General features: G+C 44.1%; 1 protein-coding gene across 1 annotated transcript in view; it reads left to right on the top strand.

The window, feature by feature from the left end:
* The window catches only part of dnah1 (dynein, axonemal, heavy chain 1), a gene marked incomplete at its 5' end in the record, with an annotated part of 29,432 nt that extends 13,619 nt beyond the window's left edge, over positions 1–15,813 (top strand). Inside the window, 43 exons of the mRNA XM_079236056.1 lie at positions 64–218; positions 298–475; positions 559–753; positions 869–988; positions 1,625–1,783; positions 1,896–1,997; positions 2,085–2,225; positions 2,417–2,577; positions 2,673–2,830; positions 3,043–3,216; positions 3,309–3,338; positions 3,577–3,755; positions 4,033–4,263; positions 4,382–4,578; positions 5,013–5,148; positions 5,424–5,891; positions 6,027–6,218; positions 6,310–6,420; positions 6,535–6,720; positions 6,812–7,003; positions 7,198–7,365; positions 7,482–7,673; positions 7,783–7,914; positions 8,404–8,529; positions 8,627–8,746; positions 9,059–9,208; positions 9,301–9,461; positions 9,686–9,911; positions 10,005–10,200; positions 10,291–10,442; positions 10,554–10,756; positions 10,865–11,009; positions 11,151–11,309; positions 11,814–11,945; positions 12,047–12,217; positions 12,373–12,552; positions 12,681–12,857; positions 13,130–13,300; positions 13,512–13,642; positions 14,440–14,584; positions 14,847–15,053; positions 15,253–15,487; positions 15,571–15,813. Of these exons, the coding sequence (XP_079092182.1) occupies positions 64–218; positions 298–475; positions 559–753; positions 869–988; positions 1,625–1,783; positions 1,896–1,997; positions 2,085–2,225; positions 2,417–2,577; positions 2,673–2,830; positions 3,043–3,216; positions 3,309–3,338; positions 3,577–3,755; positions 4,033–4,263; positions 4,382–4,578; positions 5,013–5,148; positions 5,424–5,891; positions 6,027–6,218; positions 6,310–6,420; positions 6,535–6,720; positions 6,812–7,003; positions 7,198–7,365; positions 7,482–7,673; positions 7,783–7,914; positions 8,404–8,529; positions 8,627–8,746; positions 9,059–9,208; positions 9,301–9,461; positions 9,686–9,911; positions 10,005–10,200; positions 10,291–10,442; positions 10,554–10,756; positions 10,865–11,009; positions 11,151–11,309; positions 11,814–11,945; positions 12,047–12,217; positions 12,373–12,552; positions 12,681–12,857; positions 13,130–13,300; positions 13,512–13,642; positions 14,440–14,584; positions 14,847–15,053; positions 15,253–15,487; positions 15,571–15,692 (7,266 nt within the window). The 3' untranslated portion in view covers positions 15,693–15,813. The remainder of the gene's footprint in view (positions 1–63; positions 219–297; positions 476–558; positions 754–868; positions 989–1,624; positions 1,784–1,895; positions 1,998–2,084; positions 2,226–2,416; positions 2,578–2,672; positions 2,831–3,042; positions 3,217–3,308; positions 3,339–3,576; positions 3,756–4,032; positions 4,264–4,381; positions 4,579–5,012; positions 5,149–5,423; positions 5,892–6,026; positions 6,219–6,309; positions 6,421–6,534; positions 6,721–6,811; positions 7,004–7,197; positions 7,366–7,481; positions 7,674–7,782; positions 7,915–8,403; positions 8,530–8,626; positions 8,747–9,058; positions 9,209–9,300; positions 9,462–9,685; positions 9,912–10,004; positions 10,201–10,290; positions 10,443–10,553; positions 10,757–10,864; positions 11,010–11,150; positions 11,310–11,813; positions 11,946–12,046; positions 12,218–12,372; positions 12,553–12,680; positions 12,858–13,129; positions 13,301–13,511; positions 13,643–14,439; positions 14,585–14,846; positions 15,054–15,252; positions 15,488–15,570) is intronic.
* Between the last annotated feature and the right edge of the window lie 3,442 nt (positions 15,814–19,255).

The raw sequence follows: 19,255 nt of genomic DNA, 5'->3' as shown, positions 1-19,255 counted from the left end.
GACAGTTATTTTAGTTTTGCGGCGCAGAGTCTTGTATGTGAGCATTACTGCTGTGTGTTTTAGTGCTATGAGATCCTCGGTGAGGCGATAACAGCGCTGAAGGGCCAGCCCTCTGTAAGCGGCGGTGTGTATGAGCCGGTTCACATGTATGTCCTCAACCCCAAGTCTATCACCATGGGACAGCTCTACGGGGAGTATGACTTGCTCACACACGAGTGGTAAGTGATGCTTTGTTTTACACAAACGACAGAACAAACAGCCAGACTTCTACGAGACGCTTTTTCTCCGCCCCGACAGGACGGATGGTATCCTGTCGTCTGTTATCCGGGGAGGTGCAGCCTCCATGGACAGTGAGAAGAAGTGGTACATGTTTGATGGGCCGGTGGATGCTGTATGGATTGAGAACATGAACACTGTGCTGGACGACAACAAGAAGCTGTGCCTCAGCTCCGGGGAAATCATCAAGCTCACTGACGTGAGGTTACGTCTACATCGGTTGTCCCTGTTGTTTCCCTCTGTCCCACCCGTATTCAGACATGCTGTGTTTTCTCCTTGCAGGTGATGACCATGATGTTTGAGGTGCAAGACCTGGCAGTGGCATCTCCAGCCACAGTGTCTCGCTGTGGCATGGTCTACCTGGAGCCCAGCATCCTGGGCCTTGTCCCTTTTACAGAGTGTTGGCTGAGGCAAATCCCTGAAGCCCTGAAAGTGTTCACAGAGCAGCTCCACTCCCTGTTTGCCAGGTTCCTACAGGTGAGAGGGGAGACAGAACTGAGAGACACCACCAGAGAATCTTAAAGCTTTTCATTTTAGTAGTTTGTAGAAAGAATGTGCTGCTTTTGCTTTTATTATTCTGTACCTTTCACAGGACTCCGTCGCATTTGTCCGCACATCAGTAAAGGAGGTCATCACCTCTCTGGACAGCAACCTAACCTGCAGTCTGCTTAAACTTATGGACTGCTTCTTCAATCCTTACGCCACGAAACAGGTGTGTGCTGCTATTCTTTGTTAGATTAGCCCCCATGAAGTTACTATATATGGATTTCTGCGCAAATATGATATAAAATATCTAATACTCGTAGGAGCTCAAGCTTTGTTTGATAGATATTTAGTGCTTTAGGGAAGCTGTACAATCTACTTCAAAACACAAGGTTTTGAGCGACCTTAAAAAACGGCAATGGTATTTGGATGATTGTATAATTATCATATCCATCTGTATGGAACGGAAGCCCAAGTGAGAGAAAAAAATACTGCTGATAGATTTTCTTAGTCTCAATTAACGATGTTCCTCTCTCTTAGAAAATGGATCACCAGATTTCTTTTTTCCTCGCTTGCCACACAGGGCTTCTGTAGTGAGGTCAAGTGTGGTGAAGCAATACAGAAGATGCTCTGCTATTAAAAACATTGACTGAGTTTGTTGGGTTCGGTATTCAATGTAGTAGCAATCATGCTATCTGAGCAGTTATTAACAAGTTTAATAAATTCCACTTAACAACGGCATGAGATGAATGGATTGTGCAGTTACTGATTTCTCCTCTAAGTTGATGAAAACATCTTTCCAGTACTTTTGTATATGTAGATTATGTAGACTATGATCCCCCATCAATCTTTTATTGTCTTGTAGGATAAGAAGCCACCGCCCCAGAATAAATTGGATCGTCTGAAGGAGCTGATTGAGCCCTGGTTCTTCTTCTCTCTGGTGTGGAGTGTGGGAGCCACAGGAGACGCAGCCAGCTGTAAGCGCTTCAGTGCCTGGCTCAAGCAGAAGATGGCAGAGGAAAAGGTCATATCAGCACCTCCACTTCAGCGTCCCCAGTCCAAAATAATTATAATGTCATTTGATTATTTCTTGACTTCGGTATATTTTGACTAACGTAGATGTATTTGTCCTTCAGATTCAGTTGTGCTTTCCAGAGAAGGGACTGGTGTACGACTACACACTGGATGATGCAGGGATTAGTAACTTTGAGGATGACGAGGAAAACGAGGAAAGAAAAGTAAACGGATAACGATATTTCATGCGATTAAGACCATCAGATGCATTTTTGCTTTTTTCCTCAATCATCTTTTTGCCTGTACTTTAGGTCCAGTGGGTCAGCTGGATGAAATACGCAAAGACTGTTGTAATCACCCCGGAGTCACATTATGCTGACATCATCGTTCCCACTACTGACACAGTGAGAATGTCTTTCCTCATGGATATGCTTTTGACCAATAAGAAACCAGTGAGTACTTTGATTGTAGTTTAGCGTCACACATCACCAGACCACAAACTCAGTAATTGTTATAAAATAACTTGTCACCATGAAATGTGAACATTTTCTACTGAAGCACACATTCAGAATCTAAGAAGGAAAGTCTTTACATGTAAATACTTTCATCGTCTTGTATTCATATTTCCGTGTGTGTGATCCAGGTGCTCTGCATTGGGCCAACGGGCACAGGAAAGACCCTGACCATGTCAGACAAGCTGCTGAAGAACATGCCCGCTGAATACATCACACACTTCCTCATGTTCTCTGCTCGCACATCAGCCAACCAGACTCAAGATTATATTGACAGTAAGCTGGACAAAAGGTACGCCTGCCCTACTATACATTGTACACATCATTTACAATACCACCATATGTTTTTGACTCATCATTTCAATGATGCACGTGCCTGTGTGTCAGGGGGAAAGGTGTGTTTGGACCTCCATTAGGGAAGCACTTCATCTTGTTCATTGATGACCTAAACATGCCCATGTTGGAGACCTATGGGGCTCAGCCTCCTATTGAACTGCTGAGGCAGTGGATGGACCATGGAGGCTGGTATGACAGGACACAGATAGGTGAGAATACTGGAGGTTTCTTTTATTGTTTCTTTGAGCTTTTGATATTCAATGTTGACCTAATGGGACATTGCTCTCGAGTGTGTCTTCATGCCTAAAATATAAATTGGCATGTTTTAATACATGTATTTGTTTTTTTTCCCGCTCTTAAGAAATGTGAAACGTCTCATGAGATTAAGCTGCTCTCTGGTTTTCCTGTCCTTTCTAAACAGGATCATTCAAGCGCATAGTGGACATCAACTTTGCCTGTGCCATGGGACCGCCAGGTGGAGGCCGGAACCCCATCACCCAGCGCTTCACACGCCACTTCAATTTCCTGTCTTTCACTGAAATGGAAGATGAAAGCAAGAAAACGATTTTCTCCACCATTCTGGGCAGTTGGATGGGTGAGTCGGGTCTGCTCAACGCGGAGAGGATGGAGAATACTTACATACGCTTGTGAAGAAGAAACGCTAACAATGGTTTTGTTCTCTTTCAGATGGAAATATGAGTAAAAAGGATCCAGGCAGTAAGTCAGAGACACAGAGATAGCAAGTAGATGAAGAGTGCAAAGAGTGTAAACATGTATTTAAATACTAGTATCAGTTAGTTTCACTTGGATGTTATAAGAGGTACAAAACACCTCATTGTATTCACTTTTACACATGTTGTTGACCAAAGCAAAATCTTACAGTGAATATATTTTCACATGAATTGAATGTTTTCATGATTTCACTTCTCTCTTCCATCCTGCTTTCTTTCATCAGGACCGGTGCCAGTCATCCAGCCGCTGAATGAGCCTCTTGTAGCCGCTACTATCAGAGTCTACTCCACCATCACCTCCCAGCTCCTCCCAACTCCAGCCAAGTCCCATTACACCTTCAACCTCAGAGACCTGTCCAAAGTCTTCCAGGGCGTCCTGATGGCTGAGGCTGGAATGATAGAGGTAGTCAGATAAACAGTATCCAATCAATGTGACCTAATCATATTACTATTATGAATTATATTCGATTATCCTTTCGGGTTCAGTCACTTGATCCATTTAGTACTTAAAAACTTGCAACTTGTATCTACACTGTATGCGTCATGCCACAATAATGCAATACATATTATAGATGCCCAAGAATAGTCTTATATGAATAAGTTTTAACGAAGGTGAAAAGTCAGAAGGAGTACATCGCATTACACCCAGTATAAAAGTAGGGTGACTTTGGTGATTTTAGGACAAATTGCAGCTGCTGCAGCTGTGGTACCACGAAAGCTGTCGGGTTTTCCAAGATCGCCTGGTGTGTGCTGAGGACAGGGACTGGTTCAACAGCCTCCTGAAGGACTGCATTCAGGAGTTTGACTGCAGCTTCGAAGAGACTGTAACCTGCCAACCGGTTTTGTATGGAGATTTCATGATTCCTGGAGCCGATCCCAAGGTCTACACACTCATAGAAGACAAGGAAAAGGTGAGTGTAGAAGTATTTTATGGGGGAGTAACATTGTACTTAATTGTGAGGTTGTTTCAAGTGAATTTATACTTTACCAAAATGCTTGTTTTTTTCACCCATTCATGATGTCATTTAGTTGGTGAAAGTGATGGATGAGTACATGGAAGACTACAACCATGTCAGTACCACCAAGATGAAGCTGGTGCTCTTCATGGATGCCATTGAGCACGTGTGCCGCATCGGCCGCATCCTTCGCCAGCCTCTGGGCAACGTCCTGCTGCTCGGCGTGGGAGGGAGCGGGCGACACTCTCTCACCAAGCTGGCCTCATATATGTGAGATTCCCACACTGTAATTCCCATGCCAACCGGTTGAGTACAACTCTCTAGAAACAGATGGATTGCACTGCTCGTTTTACAAATTTTTGATAATTTAGTGTTACGGCTGCTGACCTTTCCCCAATAAATAGAGACATTTTTAGATTGATGGGCAGCTTTTTACATTTATTTGAGCAAACTATAAAAATCATAATGAGACATGAGGAAGATACAGTAATATGTCACAATCAACATTCACTTGCCTTTGTTATACACCAAAGTTGCTTTATTTATTGATTACTGAGCAATAGTTCAGGCACAAGCAGGTGTTTTCTTATCTTTTTTTTAAGGGAAATTCTTTGAAGACCATTCAACCAAAAGTATACACAATTCACTGTTAATGTGCTAAACCATCTTGTGACCATAGTCCTCATGTGTTTGTTCATCTTCAGATCAGAATATGAGTGTTTCCAGATTGAGCTATCAAAGAACTACGGCCAGACAGAGTGGAAAGAAGATATTAAAAGCATCATGCTGAAGGCTGGCCTTCAAAACCAGCAGATCACCTTCCTCTTTGTAGACACACAGGTAATAACTCTCAACACCTGCTACAGTGTACTGCAAGTGTGTGGTAGTTGATTAACACCACTATCACACAGCCATAGTACATACTGTCATGGGATGGTAGGAATGATGTTGCACTGTTGTCACTTGTTTAGATCTATTTAGTCAAATTGAATGAGAGCCAAAATGAACCAAAATGCAACATGTAGAGTATTCAGTGTATAAAGTGATGTATTCCTGTTCACTCCAAAAGGCAAGGCAGCGTTTTACTCATCATTACCTTTGTGTTAATCCCCCAGATTAAGAGCGAGTCATTCCTGGAGGATATCAACAACATTTTGAACTCTGGGGATGTTCCCAACCTGTATGCATCAGACGAGCAGGAGCGCATCCTGGCAGCCATGAAGCCGGTGGTGCAAGACCAGGGCGAACAGCCAACTAAAGCCAACCTCATGGCTGCCTACATCCGGAGGGTCCGCAGCAACATCCACACTGTACTCTGCATGAGGTTGTCCAAAGTTCTGATCCAAAGTCCATCCGTGTTCTCTCCCTTTCCTGCTACTCACACTCCTCCCTTCCACTTCTTCCTCCGCAGTCCTATCGGTGAGGTGTTTCGTGCGCGGCTGAGGCAGTTTCCCTCGCTGGTGACGTGTTGCACCATCGACTGGTTCAGTGCCTGGCCAGAGGAGGCGCTGCAGGCTGTGGCCACATCCTTTCTGAACGACCTGCCTGAGCTGGAAGCCAGCCCCGCAGTCATGAGGGGACTGGTGAGGATGCTCTGTGTGTGTGTGTGTGTGTGTGTGTGTGTGTGTGTGTGTGTGTGTGTGTGTGTGTGTGTGTCTAAGAGACTGAAACAACTTTTCATGAAACAAAGTCTCTCCCTAATTGATTTTCTTCTCCAGACATTGATGTGTATGAAGATCCACCAGATGGTAGCCAGGAAGTGTGAACATTACCTGGCTGAGCTTTCTCGACACAACTACGTCACACCCAAAAGCTACCTGGAGCTGCTCAAAATCTTTTCAGATCTCATTGGACGCAAGAAGCAAGAACTGAGCGGTGCGCGCACGCGCATGAAGACTGGCCTGGACAAGGCAAGGCACTGAGCTGGAGAAACAATGCCAGAATTTCCATTTGTGTTATTAGCAATCTTACCTGACTACCTGCTGCTCTGTAATCCTTTAGCTTCTTAGCACAGCGGAGGATGTGAGTAAGATGCAGGAGGAGCTGGGGATGATGAGGCCTCTTTTGGAGGAGGCCGCTAGGGAGACTGAAGTCACTATGGAGACCATCAAGGTAAGGAAAACAAAGATAAGGAAAATCAGTAGTAGTGGAACAAAGACAGGTGGTTTTCCAATTTATCTGTGTGACCTTTGGAGCTTGAGTATGATTTATATTCTATGTTGCCAGAAAGACACAGTGGTTGCAGAGGAGACCCGGAAGTCAGTGCAAGTAGAGGAAGCCAAGGCTTCAAAGAAAGCCCGCTTTGCAGGAGCCATCGCCGCAGACGCCCAGAGAGACTTGATGGAGGCTCTGCCAGCCCTGGATGATGCCCTCGCCAGCCTCAAGTCGCTCAACAAGAGCGACGTCACCGAGGTCAGGGATTTTGTTGGTGACATTCAAATAGTACCGCATTGTTAGTTTATATGTCGAATTTACCTCTTGTTTTTGTTTTTTCTTTCCATAGGTTCGAGCCATGCAGCGACCTCCCAAGGGGGTGAATCAGGTTATGGAGGCGGTGTGCATTATGAAGGGCATCAAACCCAAAAGGATACCTGGAGAGAAGCCTGGCACCAAGATAGATGACTACTGGGAAGCTGGTAAAGCTCTGCTACAAGACCCTGGCAAGTTTCTGGAGAGCCTCTTCAAGTATGATAAGGTAGAGCTCATATGTAGTGGCAGTACATACGTTTATTGACACGTCATTATATGTGAAGCGTCTGTTGTCATTGTCTCTCCAGAGCAATGATCCTTGTCTCTTTCAGAGAAGTTCTTTTGATGTCAGTGTTTCATCCTGACTTCCTGTTTAGGAGATGTATTAAAAGTTGTTTTTGTCATCAATTATTTTTGCAGGAAAACATCCCGGATAGCGTGATCAGTTTAGTCCAGCCCTACATAGATAATGAGGAATTCCAGCCAGCTTCCATTGCCAAGGTTTCCAAAGCCTGTACCTCCATTTGCCAGTGGGTGCGAGCGATGCATAAATTTCACTTTGTGGCCAAGGGTGTGGAGCCTAAAAGGGTAAAGACTGAAATCCACATTGGAGCCATTTGCTATCCACATAAAACGCTGCTGTACATATATGTTTGTCAGATAAGAGTCATCTTACCATTAAAAATGCTTTAATATTTGCACAGCAAGCGCTCCAGGAGGCCCAGGCGGACTTAGCGGTAACACAGCGCATCTTGGATGATGCTAAGGAACAGCTGGCAGTGGTGGAGGGCGGCGTCGCCACTTTGCAGGCCAAGTACCAGGACTGTCTGGCTAAGAAAGATGAACTGGACAACAAGTATCAGCTGTGTGAGGCCCGCCTCGTTCGAGCAGACAAGGTCAGAAGGAGGAAGAAGACCTGATCCCATATAATGTTATGATGGGGCAAGGCCAAAGAAAATGCAGTGTAATATTGTCTAAAAAAATCAAATTTTCATGACCCTCCAGCTTATTGGTGGACTGGCAGATGAGAAGGTGCGATGGAAGGAAACAGTGCAACATCTGGATTACATGGTCCATAATGTGTCAGGCGATGTACTTCTCTCTGCAGGATACGTAGCATACCTGGGGCCTTTCACTGTAAGTGGGTTGTCTCTCAGTTGGTGCATGAGTGTGAATACATATCAAAAAGGTGCACTACCAATAATATATTGTGTACATATTTCCCATCTAGATCAATTGCATTTTTACGATTCAATGTTCTGAAGCTTTTCTGTTGGAAAGGATCAAAAAAACAATGTAACCTTTAGTTTTAATGTTCCAGTAGACTCATCTCAACATCTATCACAAGTCTGAATGTATTGTTGTCATGTGCGGATTATGAGACAATGGGCCCAACCACCGCTCCTCCTTAAGAGCAAAACATGCAGACTTAAAAGTTGTTAAGCATCTTTTGTTGCTGTTTTGTGTCTCTTTGTAGGCGTTACACATCTCTTTGTGGTCATTTTGCATCTCTTCATAGTTATTTTGGTCTCTTTGTATTTGTCATATTGTGCTTATTTTGCCCTTTATTGTCATGGTGTGGATGCTGTGTGTCTCTTTGTGATTTGAGTCTCTGTCTGCTCCCAGGGAGAGTACAGGGCCGCCATGGCAGAGGAGATGCTGCATTGTTTCAAAGAGCTTAGTGTTCCACACACTGATGAATCCAACATGATCAACACTCTAGGAGATCCAGTCAAGATCCGCTCCTGGCAGGTAGGGACTCCCGTACCATCAGCTGGTATTCAGGGTCCAAGCCTATAACATTTTGATTGTAATCAGTCATCCCATGTTGTCATTTCTATGTGCTTAGATATCAGGTCTGCCCAAGGATAACCTCTCAGTGGAGAATGGTGTGATTGCCCAGTACTCTCTGCGCTGGGCTTTATTCATTGATCCCCAGGGACAAGCCAACAAATGGATCAAAAAGATGGTGAGAAATCTGTGTGCTGATCTGATCTGCAGAGGGTGCCAGTGAGGCAAAAATAGATGTAAAGTAGCTGTAACAAGAGCTGTATTTATTCCTTCACATTACATGTGCAGTTGATAACTTTTTTGTATGAACAGGTATCGAGCGCAGGTGCTCAACATGTTGTTGAAATAAGTTCAGTACACTTTGGCTCTGTGGAAACCAGTGGGCATACTGTTCATATTCTACATCGCCCACAACTCCTCTTTGAAGCTTCTCAATATCTGTATTATTTAATCCACTCTTCATTCATACTTGCTTCCTGTTGTCGCCCAGGAGCAAGACAATGGATTGGAGGTTCTGAAGCTAAGTGACCGGGACTTCCTGCGCAGTCTTGAGAACGCCATTAGCTTCGGTAAACCCTGCCTCTTGGAGAATATCGGAGAGGATTTAGATCCTGCTCTAGACCCTGTCTTGTTGCAGCAGGTGAATACATACACACACACATCACACACACGCGCGCGCACACACACACACGCACGCGCACACACGCTTAAGTCACATTGTTCTGCCCTTAGACATTTAAGCAGCAAAGCAGCACAATGCTGAAGCTCGGTGATTCAGTCATCTTTTACCATGAAGACTTCAAGATGTACATCACCACGAAGCTGCCGAACCCTCACTACTCTCCAGAGGTCTCCACCAAAGTCACCCTCATTAACTTCACCCTGTCACCCAGGTAACACGACTTTAACAGAGAACAGATACTTTTATTTATCTGTAGATGTTTATCATCAATTCTTCAGTGATGGTCACACTTTACTCAGCTCCTTCAACCTACACAGGCTGTGTATTTATTGAAATATTGAGTGCCAATATTCTTTCCAGAATCAAATTGAGGGTATGAACTTTATTCCATGTCTTGGTCTTACCATCTGTGTCTGTGTAAATGTGCATTTCCAGCGGTCTGGAGGACCAGTTGCTGGGCCAGGTAGTGGCTGAGGAACGTCCAGACCTGGAGGAGGCTAAGAACCAGCTGATCATCGGCAACGCCAAGATGAAACAGGAGCTGAAAGAGATTGAAGATGAGATCCTGTTCCGACTCAGCTCCACGGAGGGAAACCCTGTGGACAACGAGGAGCTCATCCAAGTGTTGGGGGCTTCCAAGATCAAGGCTGGAGAGATCAAGGTGAAATAGCCTCTAAGTTCATACATGGCCTACCTTAAGGGGTTTTCTCCCTCCACACCTCATATATGATGCTGTGGCTGGTTTCAATGGTAGGCCAAAGTGGTGGTGGCGGAGAAGACGGAGCGGGACATTGACGCCACCCGTCTGGAGTATGTGCCGGTGGCTGTGCGGACTCAGATCCTCTTCTTCTGTGTATCGGACCTGTCCAACGTTGACCCCATGTACCAGTACTCACTGGAGTGGTTCCTTTGCATCTTCCTGGCTGGCATTGCCAATTCCAACAAAGCAGGTAGAGAGAAATTCCATATTATGAAACAAGATGAATGGATAATTATCTGCATCCACTGATTATTGTTATTTCTTGACATGTTTCTCACAGACACAGTGGAGAAGAGAATCGCCAACATCAATGAATTTTTCACCTTCAGCCTGTACAGCAATGTGTGCCGCAGCTTGTTTGAGAAGCACAAACTCATGTTCGCCTTTCTCCTCAGCGCTCGCATCATGATGAATGAGAACAAAATTGATCTGGTGAGAAACAGGGGAGGTCCGCTCTTTAATTTCCTGCAGGAACTCGTACGAATACAGAAATTGAGTGAATCCAGGTACATCAAATGAATGTGTGTCGTCTCTCCGTGGCAGACTGACTGGCGCTACCTGCTTTCTGGAGGGATGCCCGTCCGAGGGCTGACCAACCCGGCAGTGAGTTGGCTGTCGGAGCGCGCCTGGCAGGACATGCTGAGCCTCAGCGCTCTGGACCACTTCAACAACCTGGCAGAGAGCTTCACCAAACACCTGCACGGTTTCAAGAGAATCTTTGACAGCAACCAGCCTCACAGGCACGCGTAGATAACCACTATGCTAACAAATGCACACGTGTTTCCTTAGTGTGAACCGTGCAGAAGCTGTCAATATCTAACAAGGTGTGCATGTGTGTGTTTGCTTGCGTCTAGGGAGCCTCTCCCTGGAAAGTGGGACACAAAGCTGGACTCGTTCCAGAAGCTGCTGGTCCTGCGCTGTCTGAGGGCCGACTGCCTTGTCGAAGGCCTGCAGGACTTTGTCTCAGCTCAGCTGGGGCAGCGCTTCATTGAGCCTCAGGTAGCGTCACTCTCCTGCCTCTTGCCTTCATGTCGATGTGAAAACCAATATGTCTTATCTCTGTGACAGTGGCCTATTATCAGTTCCGGTCTTTGCTCTCCAGTAAATCACAGCACTCGTCCTCTCTCCATCTTTCCTCAGACGTCAGACCTGGCCGTGGTCTTCACGGACTCGTCCCCCTCCACTCCGCTCATCTTCGTCCTGTCCCCTGGTACCGACCCTGCTGCTGACCTCTACAAGTTTGCTGATGTCATGCAGTTCTCCAAGAAAATGAAGGCCATCTCTCTGGGCCAGGGCCAGGTCAGAGTCACCTGGGAGTCATCTCTCACTCTCTCTTTCCTACTCTCTCTCTGACCCGGAGGAAAGCCGTCCAACACTTTCTCACAGAACCAGAATGATCTTTTGTTCATTTGTTAAGATTGTCCACCTCTGTGCTGATTGTCTTCTCTATGTATAGCCAGAGGCCAGGATAATGTACAATACTACTTTGACATATGCTAGATTCCAGGACGCCATAAATAAGCTTAAAGAATAACTATAAACATGTATTGATCCTGGCTCATATTAGGCTGTTACATCACCTGTCCTTAGTTTCTCTCTCAAGCTCCTAAACCTTTCTGAAAGACTCCTAGAATGCCAAACTGGCTGAAGGGAGATTATGTTATGACTACATTACCGGCTCTTTAAATACGGAACAACTTTCTAGAAAACGTGGATGTTTCCTCTTAAATTCAAGCCTTGTGTTGAGCTTTTTGGCACGGCCGTTCACGTCTGCCTTTTCCTCTGCTGCTGTTGGTGATGTAGGGCCCCTGGGCTGAGATCCTGTTGCACACAGCCTTGGAGAAAGGTCAGTGGGTCTTTTTCCAGAACTGTCACCTGGCGCCCAGCTGGATGCCCTCCCTGGAGAGACTCCTTGAAAACATCAACCCAGAAAAGGTCAGCTCATATGCACACACACACTTCACACTATCGGAGTAGTGCGTGTTCGAGCGGCCTTCATTTAATACTTCCTTCACTGCCCACAACAACCCAAACAGGTGCACAAGGACTTCCGTCTGTGGCTCACAAGTCTTCCCAGCAACAAGTTCCCGGTGTCCATTCTCCAAAATGGGTCAAAGATGACCATTGAGCCTCCTAGGGGAATCAAGGCCAATCTTCAGAAAACCTACCTAAGGCTCACCGATGATTTTATCTCCTCTTCCACCAAGGTCTGCTCGTTGTCTGTCCCCATCTGAGTCTATTTCAGCTCATTATATTCATCAATTCATATGTTTGATTGGAAAACCTGCCTTTGATTAACATCAGTTTGCTTTTTGAACAAAAGTATCTCCAACTTCTTCCTCCCCTCTGCTCTCCTCCCCAGACGGCACACCTCAAGTCTCTGCTCCTGTCTCTGTGTCTCTTCCATGGAATTGCTCTGGAGCGAAGGAAGTTTGGCCCACTGGGCTTCAACATCTCCTACGGGTTCACAGACGGAGACCTGAACATCTGCATCAGCCAACTCAAAATGTTCCTGAACGAGTACCAGGACGTCCCATACAAGGTGTGAGGAGAGAAAGCTTCTGTCGATATGCAACAGCCTCCAATCACGCTGAGGATGTTCCATTTTTTCTCTGAACTTGCCATGCATTCCTCATGTCCATTGCTCACACCTGTCCTCTACCTGTCCAGGTGCTAAAATACACTGCAGGGGAGATTAATTATGGCGGCCGCATCACAGACGACTGGGACAGACGGTGTCTGCTCAGTGTGCTGGAGGATTTCTACAGTCCTGCTGTGCTTAAGAATGATCACGTCTACTCTTCATCCGGAGTCTACCGGCAGATAGACACCAATCTGAACCTCAAGGTGAGATACAAGCAGGAGCATCCAAAAGAGTGTGATGCTCCAAAACCGCAAGGTTGGGAAATCACGCTGCCGCTCTGTTCAGTTTATTGTTCAGCTGATAAATTGCCAGACAACCATCTATAAAACATGAGGATATCTTTGTAATCAAGCACCATAACTCTAAAAGAGGGAGATCATTCTTTACCCTAATGAAATGTGCTGGTTGTGTGTAAGATTCTGCTTTGACATTGAAATGAAAGGAACTGATCAACTATAGTAAATTCTGACTCTAGGATTACTTGGCATACTTTCGGGGTTTGCCCATTAATGACACACCGGAGATCTTTGGTCTCCACGACAACGCCAACATCAGCTTTGCCCAGAATGAGACGTTCTCCCTGCTGGGAGCCGTCGCCCGCCTCCAGCCCCGAGCTGTGTCTGCTGGGGGCAAAACGCTGGAGGAGGTACAGATTATGTATTTTAGCACTGCTTGTATTATGTCATAGTTTGCACACTCATTCACTACAGATTGAGAGGTGCGGGACCGAAAACATCATGTTTCTATCCCTAAAATACTGAACTGAGCATTGCTTTGCAGCCTGTCAGACATGCTGGCATAACGTGTGTGTTTCTGAATGCCTGGTGAGACATCACTGGCCTCTTCCTGTCCCGTAGAGAGTGGAGGAGATCGTGGCCGGCATCGTCGAAAAGATTCCTCAGCCTTTCAGTGTTCAGGAGGTGATGGAAAAGTACCCGGTCCTCTATGAAGAGTCCATGAACACAGTGCTCATCCAGGAGGTCATCAGGTAGCGTGAGCTAACAGAGGACTTCACAAACCTTCAGGTCTCCTTGACGTAAACATATTCATACGGTTTGATGTCTGAGATCAGAGAAAGAAACGGCCAGGTGTGCTGCACTGAAAGCATCGTTGACAGTATTTGCAGCTCAGTGTCCATAATAGTTCCCTTCAAAAGACACACCTTGTAATCATAATATGGCTCAGTAATCATACTGTAATAATTACTGCTTTTCCATCCGGTTATGTGTACGTTGCCGTAGCTTGTGATGTCAGCAACTCTCCAGAGTTATTGGTCAACGGTGCTCTCAGCTTCTCGCAAATATATAATCTTTCCTTTTACACTGTGGAGTTGTAAAAACCTTTCTCATTTTTTCCTTTAAGTGTTGTGAAACACAATGTTATAAACAAGGTCTTTGGTGGCCAGAGTTTTTCTGCTTGTTATTTTTTTGTACACAAAACCTGAATCAAAATACGTTTCATCGACTAATTAATTTTACTTTCATAAACTCCATTTGGGATTTTTTGGCCATGGTTACTTATTAGTAATTTACAAGTTATAACGTATATTTGTAAATACATCTAAGAGGTATGTTATCAGTAATCATATTTAAGTTATATCAGGCTGCAAGAACAGATTGTGAAATAATTGTACTACTCTTTTAATTCCCTTTATGACATGTAGTTGTTATGTATTTGTCTGCACAATGCTCTTGTCATTGGCAAATAGTAGAAACTGAGTAGTACTGAATGAGGTAGTGCCCGTTTGAATCATTTGCACTTCAGTAACTGGTCCTTGTATCTCAGATACAACACGCTGCTGGCCGTCATCTCTCAGAGTCTCAGTGACATCGTGAAGGCTCTGAAGGGTTTAGTGGTGATGTCATCACAACTGGAGCTTATGGCCAACAGCCTGTTCAACAATGTGGTGCCCGACATGTGGGAATCCAAGGCAAGACACACACACACACACACACACACACACACACACACACACACACACACACACACACACACACACACACACACACACACACACACACACACACACACACACCAGAACATGTTAAAATGCTGTGTTTGTGTGAATGAATTCTCTTCATTTCGATCTCAGTGTGCAGGACATTGATGACCTTTTGGAGACATGTCTGGTCCCGCCTCTGTTTTGTGAGAACACACAGCTCTTTGAGTGGCAGCTCTCTCTCTCCCTCCAGGCATACCCGTCTCTGAAGCCGCTGGCCTCCTGGGTGTCAGACCTGCTGCAGAGGATCAGTTTCCTGCAGAGATGGATCCATGATGGCATTCCACCTGTTTTCTGGATTAGCGGCTTCTTTTTCCCCCAGGCTTTTCTCACAGGAACCCTCCAGAATTACGCCCGTCGCTCTGGCATCTCCATCGACACAATTGGATTTGACTTTGAGGTCAGACATTACGCTGAATTTTTTAGCCCTACTGGCTAAAAACATACAGATTTCAGGTGTAGCGCGACACATTCACCAGTCTAAATCGACTTACTGGGTCAATTTGTGTGAGCATTGCTTTGAAGATTTGCTTTTAATGGTTTGTTCTGGCTGTCGCCGAGTCTCGTCCTCACTTCTTTTGTCATCCCTTCTACCTCAGGTAATACTGAAGTCAGCGCCAGAGATAACAGAGAAACCAAACGCGGGGTGCTACATCCAAGGTCTCTTCCTGGAAGGGGCTCGCTGGGATCCCCGAGCAGGACAACTCTGCGAGTCCAGGCCCAAGGAGCTCCACACAGAAATGTCCATCATCTGGCTGATCCCCAAACCCAATCGCATACCTCCAACCTCTGGGGTCTACATCTGCCCCATCTACAAGACCCTGACACGTGCCGGTTAGTGCACACAGTATCTGAGACACCTTGTGCCGTGATGGAAGAAAAGAAATGCCGCTGAACTGCTTTGTGTGCTTTTGTAGGGACTTTGTCTACAACCGGTCATTCCACCAACTATGTGATGGCGCTGGAGCTGCCTACAAATCAGAGCCAGAGACACTGGATCAAACGGGGAGTCGCCCTCATCTGCGCACTGGACTACTAAACTCGAACAAACTCAAGAAAAGAAGAAAGCACCTGTCTTCATACTGTGTCTTTGTTTTACAGCCCACTATGCTGATTGTAGTTGTGGTCACTGGACACTTTGTCTATGTTTCTAGGAATGAGCTCACTGAAACTCTCTGTAATACACTGTTTTGTATAATACACTGTTTTTCACAATTCCAAACAAGTGTAATCTTGTTGGATTATTTACTTTGATAGAGGAGAGGGCAGAAAGGAGTACCGGCAGCTTGTGAGAAGTGAAGGTGCGCAATAAAACATTGTTTAGAGTCAAAGAGTGCAAAGTAGACTGCATACAGGTGAGCAGGCCCACTTCAAGCTCTGCTAAATACTACAACAGTGAATATTGTCTTTTTTTCCTTCTTTTTTTATCGCAGGCTTACACTTTGTTGGTTCTACAACATGGAATGAGAGAAGCTGAACCTTTACTTATCCATTATCTATAGTTATCTAATTACTGGTACTTTCAGCTGTGTACATTTATCTGGTACTTTCAGCTAGTTAAATCAATCGATTACTTTTTACTCATGTTTATCCAGATGTTTTAGCTAGTTATTTTGTATCTGTTACTTTTAGCTAATTACATCTATTCATGACTTTTTAGTTAGGTTACCAGGCGCTACTCTTCATCACTACTTGATGGTGTTGGAAAGTAGTCAGAGCGGTGAAGACATGCTGAAACAGAATCACACCATTTCAGATGGTTCTGTTTTGATTGATATTTTCCTCCTATACTATACTTTAAATATGTATATATATTTTTTAAACATAATTTGTTGTAGTAGTTCTAGTACTACATGGACTTTGCAGGAGTTCCCCATTGCACAAGTTCCCCTGGTTGGGAATCACTGCTCTAAATAATTTCTCCATGTGCCTATTTGGCGAAAGCATCCAGACCTAGTTAAAGAAAGGATGAGAATACATATCTATACATATTACGTGCACACATTAAAGAAAAGGTCCACTGGAACTTGATTCAAATGGATTTACATGCGAGGCTAATGTCGAAGCCTCAAGAGCCTAAAGGGATTTCAAACTCACACAATTACTTCTTACAGAAATAGCAGTACAGAATTAGATCTGTCATTAAAGTCCTTGTATCCCAAGTTATAAGTATCTGATTGTGGTTGTAAGGGAAAAAATAAAACTTGGGAGATTGAAAATCATGCAAAATAAAAGCACTCATGAAGTTTGTCAATTTTTACGCTTTATTCTAAGTTTTAAGATAACGCTGCAGTCTCACTTTGAAGAGATCGTTCTTTGGAAAGCAAAGTCAGTAAGCTGAGTTCACTCACCCACCCCCAAACACACACACTGAGACACACACACCATTGCTGTTTATGTTCTGCTTGCAGGCATCTACTTGTTTTTATCCTGAGAGACTGAGAAAACCTCCTCGGTGCATCGTCTTGAGGTCAAACATAAATGAAGCTGCATTTGAGGAACCTGGCGTTTATTTCAATTATAACTTTCTTCATACTCTGCTCACTCTGTTGTTATTAAACAGATACTTAGCAAGTATATTATACTTGGACGACAAAGACAAATGTATTTTCTTTTGACTCCAGGTCCGTTCAGTGGCCAGACAGTGGATCAGACGACGCACAGATGATGCACGTTTCCACACATTTGTGCACGGTCAGGAATCTATTGGCGTTTCCCATACAGCCTCCATATTCAAACAGCTCACAACGGCCCGTGTTGACGTTGAAGAATACTCGTATAAAAAGGGCTTTGCAAGGCCCTGGATCAGCCTTCAGGGTGCAGAGCTCGGGTTGAACTTCTGTTGAGGTGGGATAGAAAGACAAACACTTAAGTACACTGCTTCTCGGAGAGAAATTAGGTCACAACAGCAAACTCTAACCTCGAGCTTCAAGATGAGGTAAAGTTGCATGACTATCATTTCCAAAAGTCTTCAGTGTGTGGTTAAACAGCAACCGTTTCTAGACACTCTGTGGCAGATGGAGGCTGTGAGGGATTTGTTAACAGCAAAGTGTGACCTCACTTAACATTTAGACTGAATAATTATCATTAAATATGCAATATTGTAAAGTCAAAATACCGAATATACAAAATACAAAATACAGAAACAGCAGTGGTGTCGATATGCAGCAGGATTTCACTCAAAGCCTAAATTATGGATCGTGTGTGCGTGTGTGTGTGTGTGTGTGTGTGTGTGTGTGTGTGTGTGTGTGTGTGTGTGTGTGTGTGCGCGTGTGTGTGATTGATTCCTTGAGCAACACTAGCACAGTAGTTGTTATTTTTACAAGTGGTAGCCAGTTTAGAGTCATTTTGAGGCGCACATATTTTGTTTGAAAATGAGTTTTCGCTTCAATTTTGAAAGGCAAACAATCAATATTATAGCAATATTACATCGAGGAAAACACGTACTACAAGAAAACACAGCATGCGAAAGCCCAAATGAGAATGAACCGACGCCAGGACGTACACAACATGTAAACAAACTTTTGACTCCACTTTACGCACGACTTTCGTGACTGTAACTCTGGAAATGACTTCTACACACATACATCTATGTCGTTACAATATCTGTACTTACTGCAAGACCCAATCAGGGCGACGCAGGAGAGCGCCAGAGCGCACAGGATCCACCACTTGTTGACCGGCGTCATGCTGCTGTGCACGTTGGGGCTGGTGCAGAGCGTGGAGCTCAGACTTTCAGCATTAGCTTTATAGTGTAATTCAGCCTCCCAGATCACTTTCCATCCATCAGACCAATCGGTTGAAACACAAACAAAGCCTGTCAGGCTTTCCAAATGTGGTACGTTCTATGCTCTTTTGGTGTGACCTTCGGTTGGGTCTAGACCAGTGTTCCCTCTAAACTGCGCGCGTGCGCGGCCGCGCAGGCCAGTCGAAGTGGCCGCGCAATAGATTTTTCAGACCGCGCACATTTTTCAGACCGCACAAACGATTTTTTTTCAGAGGTTAAAAATCTTTTTTGCGCCAGTGTTTCTGAGATGTATGGAAGCCCGTTTCCGCCACACAAAAAAAAAATCTCATAATTATGAGATAATAAAGTCGAAATTATGAGATAAAAAGTCATAATTATGAGATAAAAAGTCATAATAATGAGATCAAAAGTCAGAATAATGAGATAAAAAGTCATTATTATGAGATAAAAAGTCATAATAATGAGATAAAAAGTCATTATTATGAGATATAAAGTCATAATAATGAGATAAAAAGTCATTATTATGAGATAAAAAGTCATAATAATGAGATAAAAAGTCATAAAGTCATTATTATGAGATAAAAAGTCATAATAATGAGATAAAAAGTCATAATAATGAGATAAAAAGTCATTATTATGAGATAAAAAGTCATATTAATGAAATAAAAACTCATTATTATGAGATAAAAAGTCATAATTATGAGATAAAAAGTCATAATTATGAGATAAAAAGTCATAATAATGAGATAAAAAGTCATAATTATGAGATAAAAAGTCATAATAATGAGATAAAAAGTCATTATTATGAGATAAAAAGTCATAATAATGAGATAAAAAGTCATTATTATTAGATA

This window comes from Taurulus bubalis (genome assembly GCF_910589615.1).
Source record: "Taurulus bubalis genome assembly, chromosome: 20".
Classification (NCBI taxonomy): Eukaryota; Metazoa; Chordata; class Actinopteri; order Perciformes; family Cottidae; genus Taurulus; species Taurulus bubalis.
Note: the sequence above shows the minus strand (reverse complement) of the source record. Positions and strands in the feature narration are given on the sequence as shown.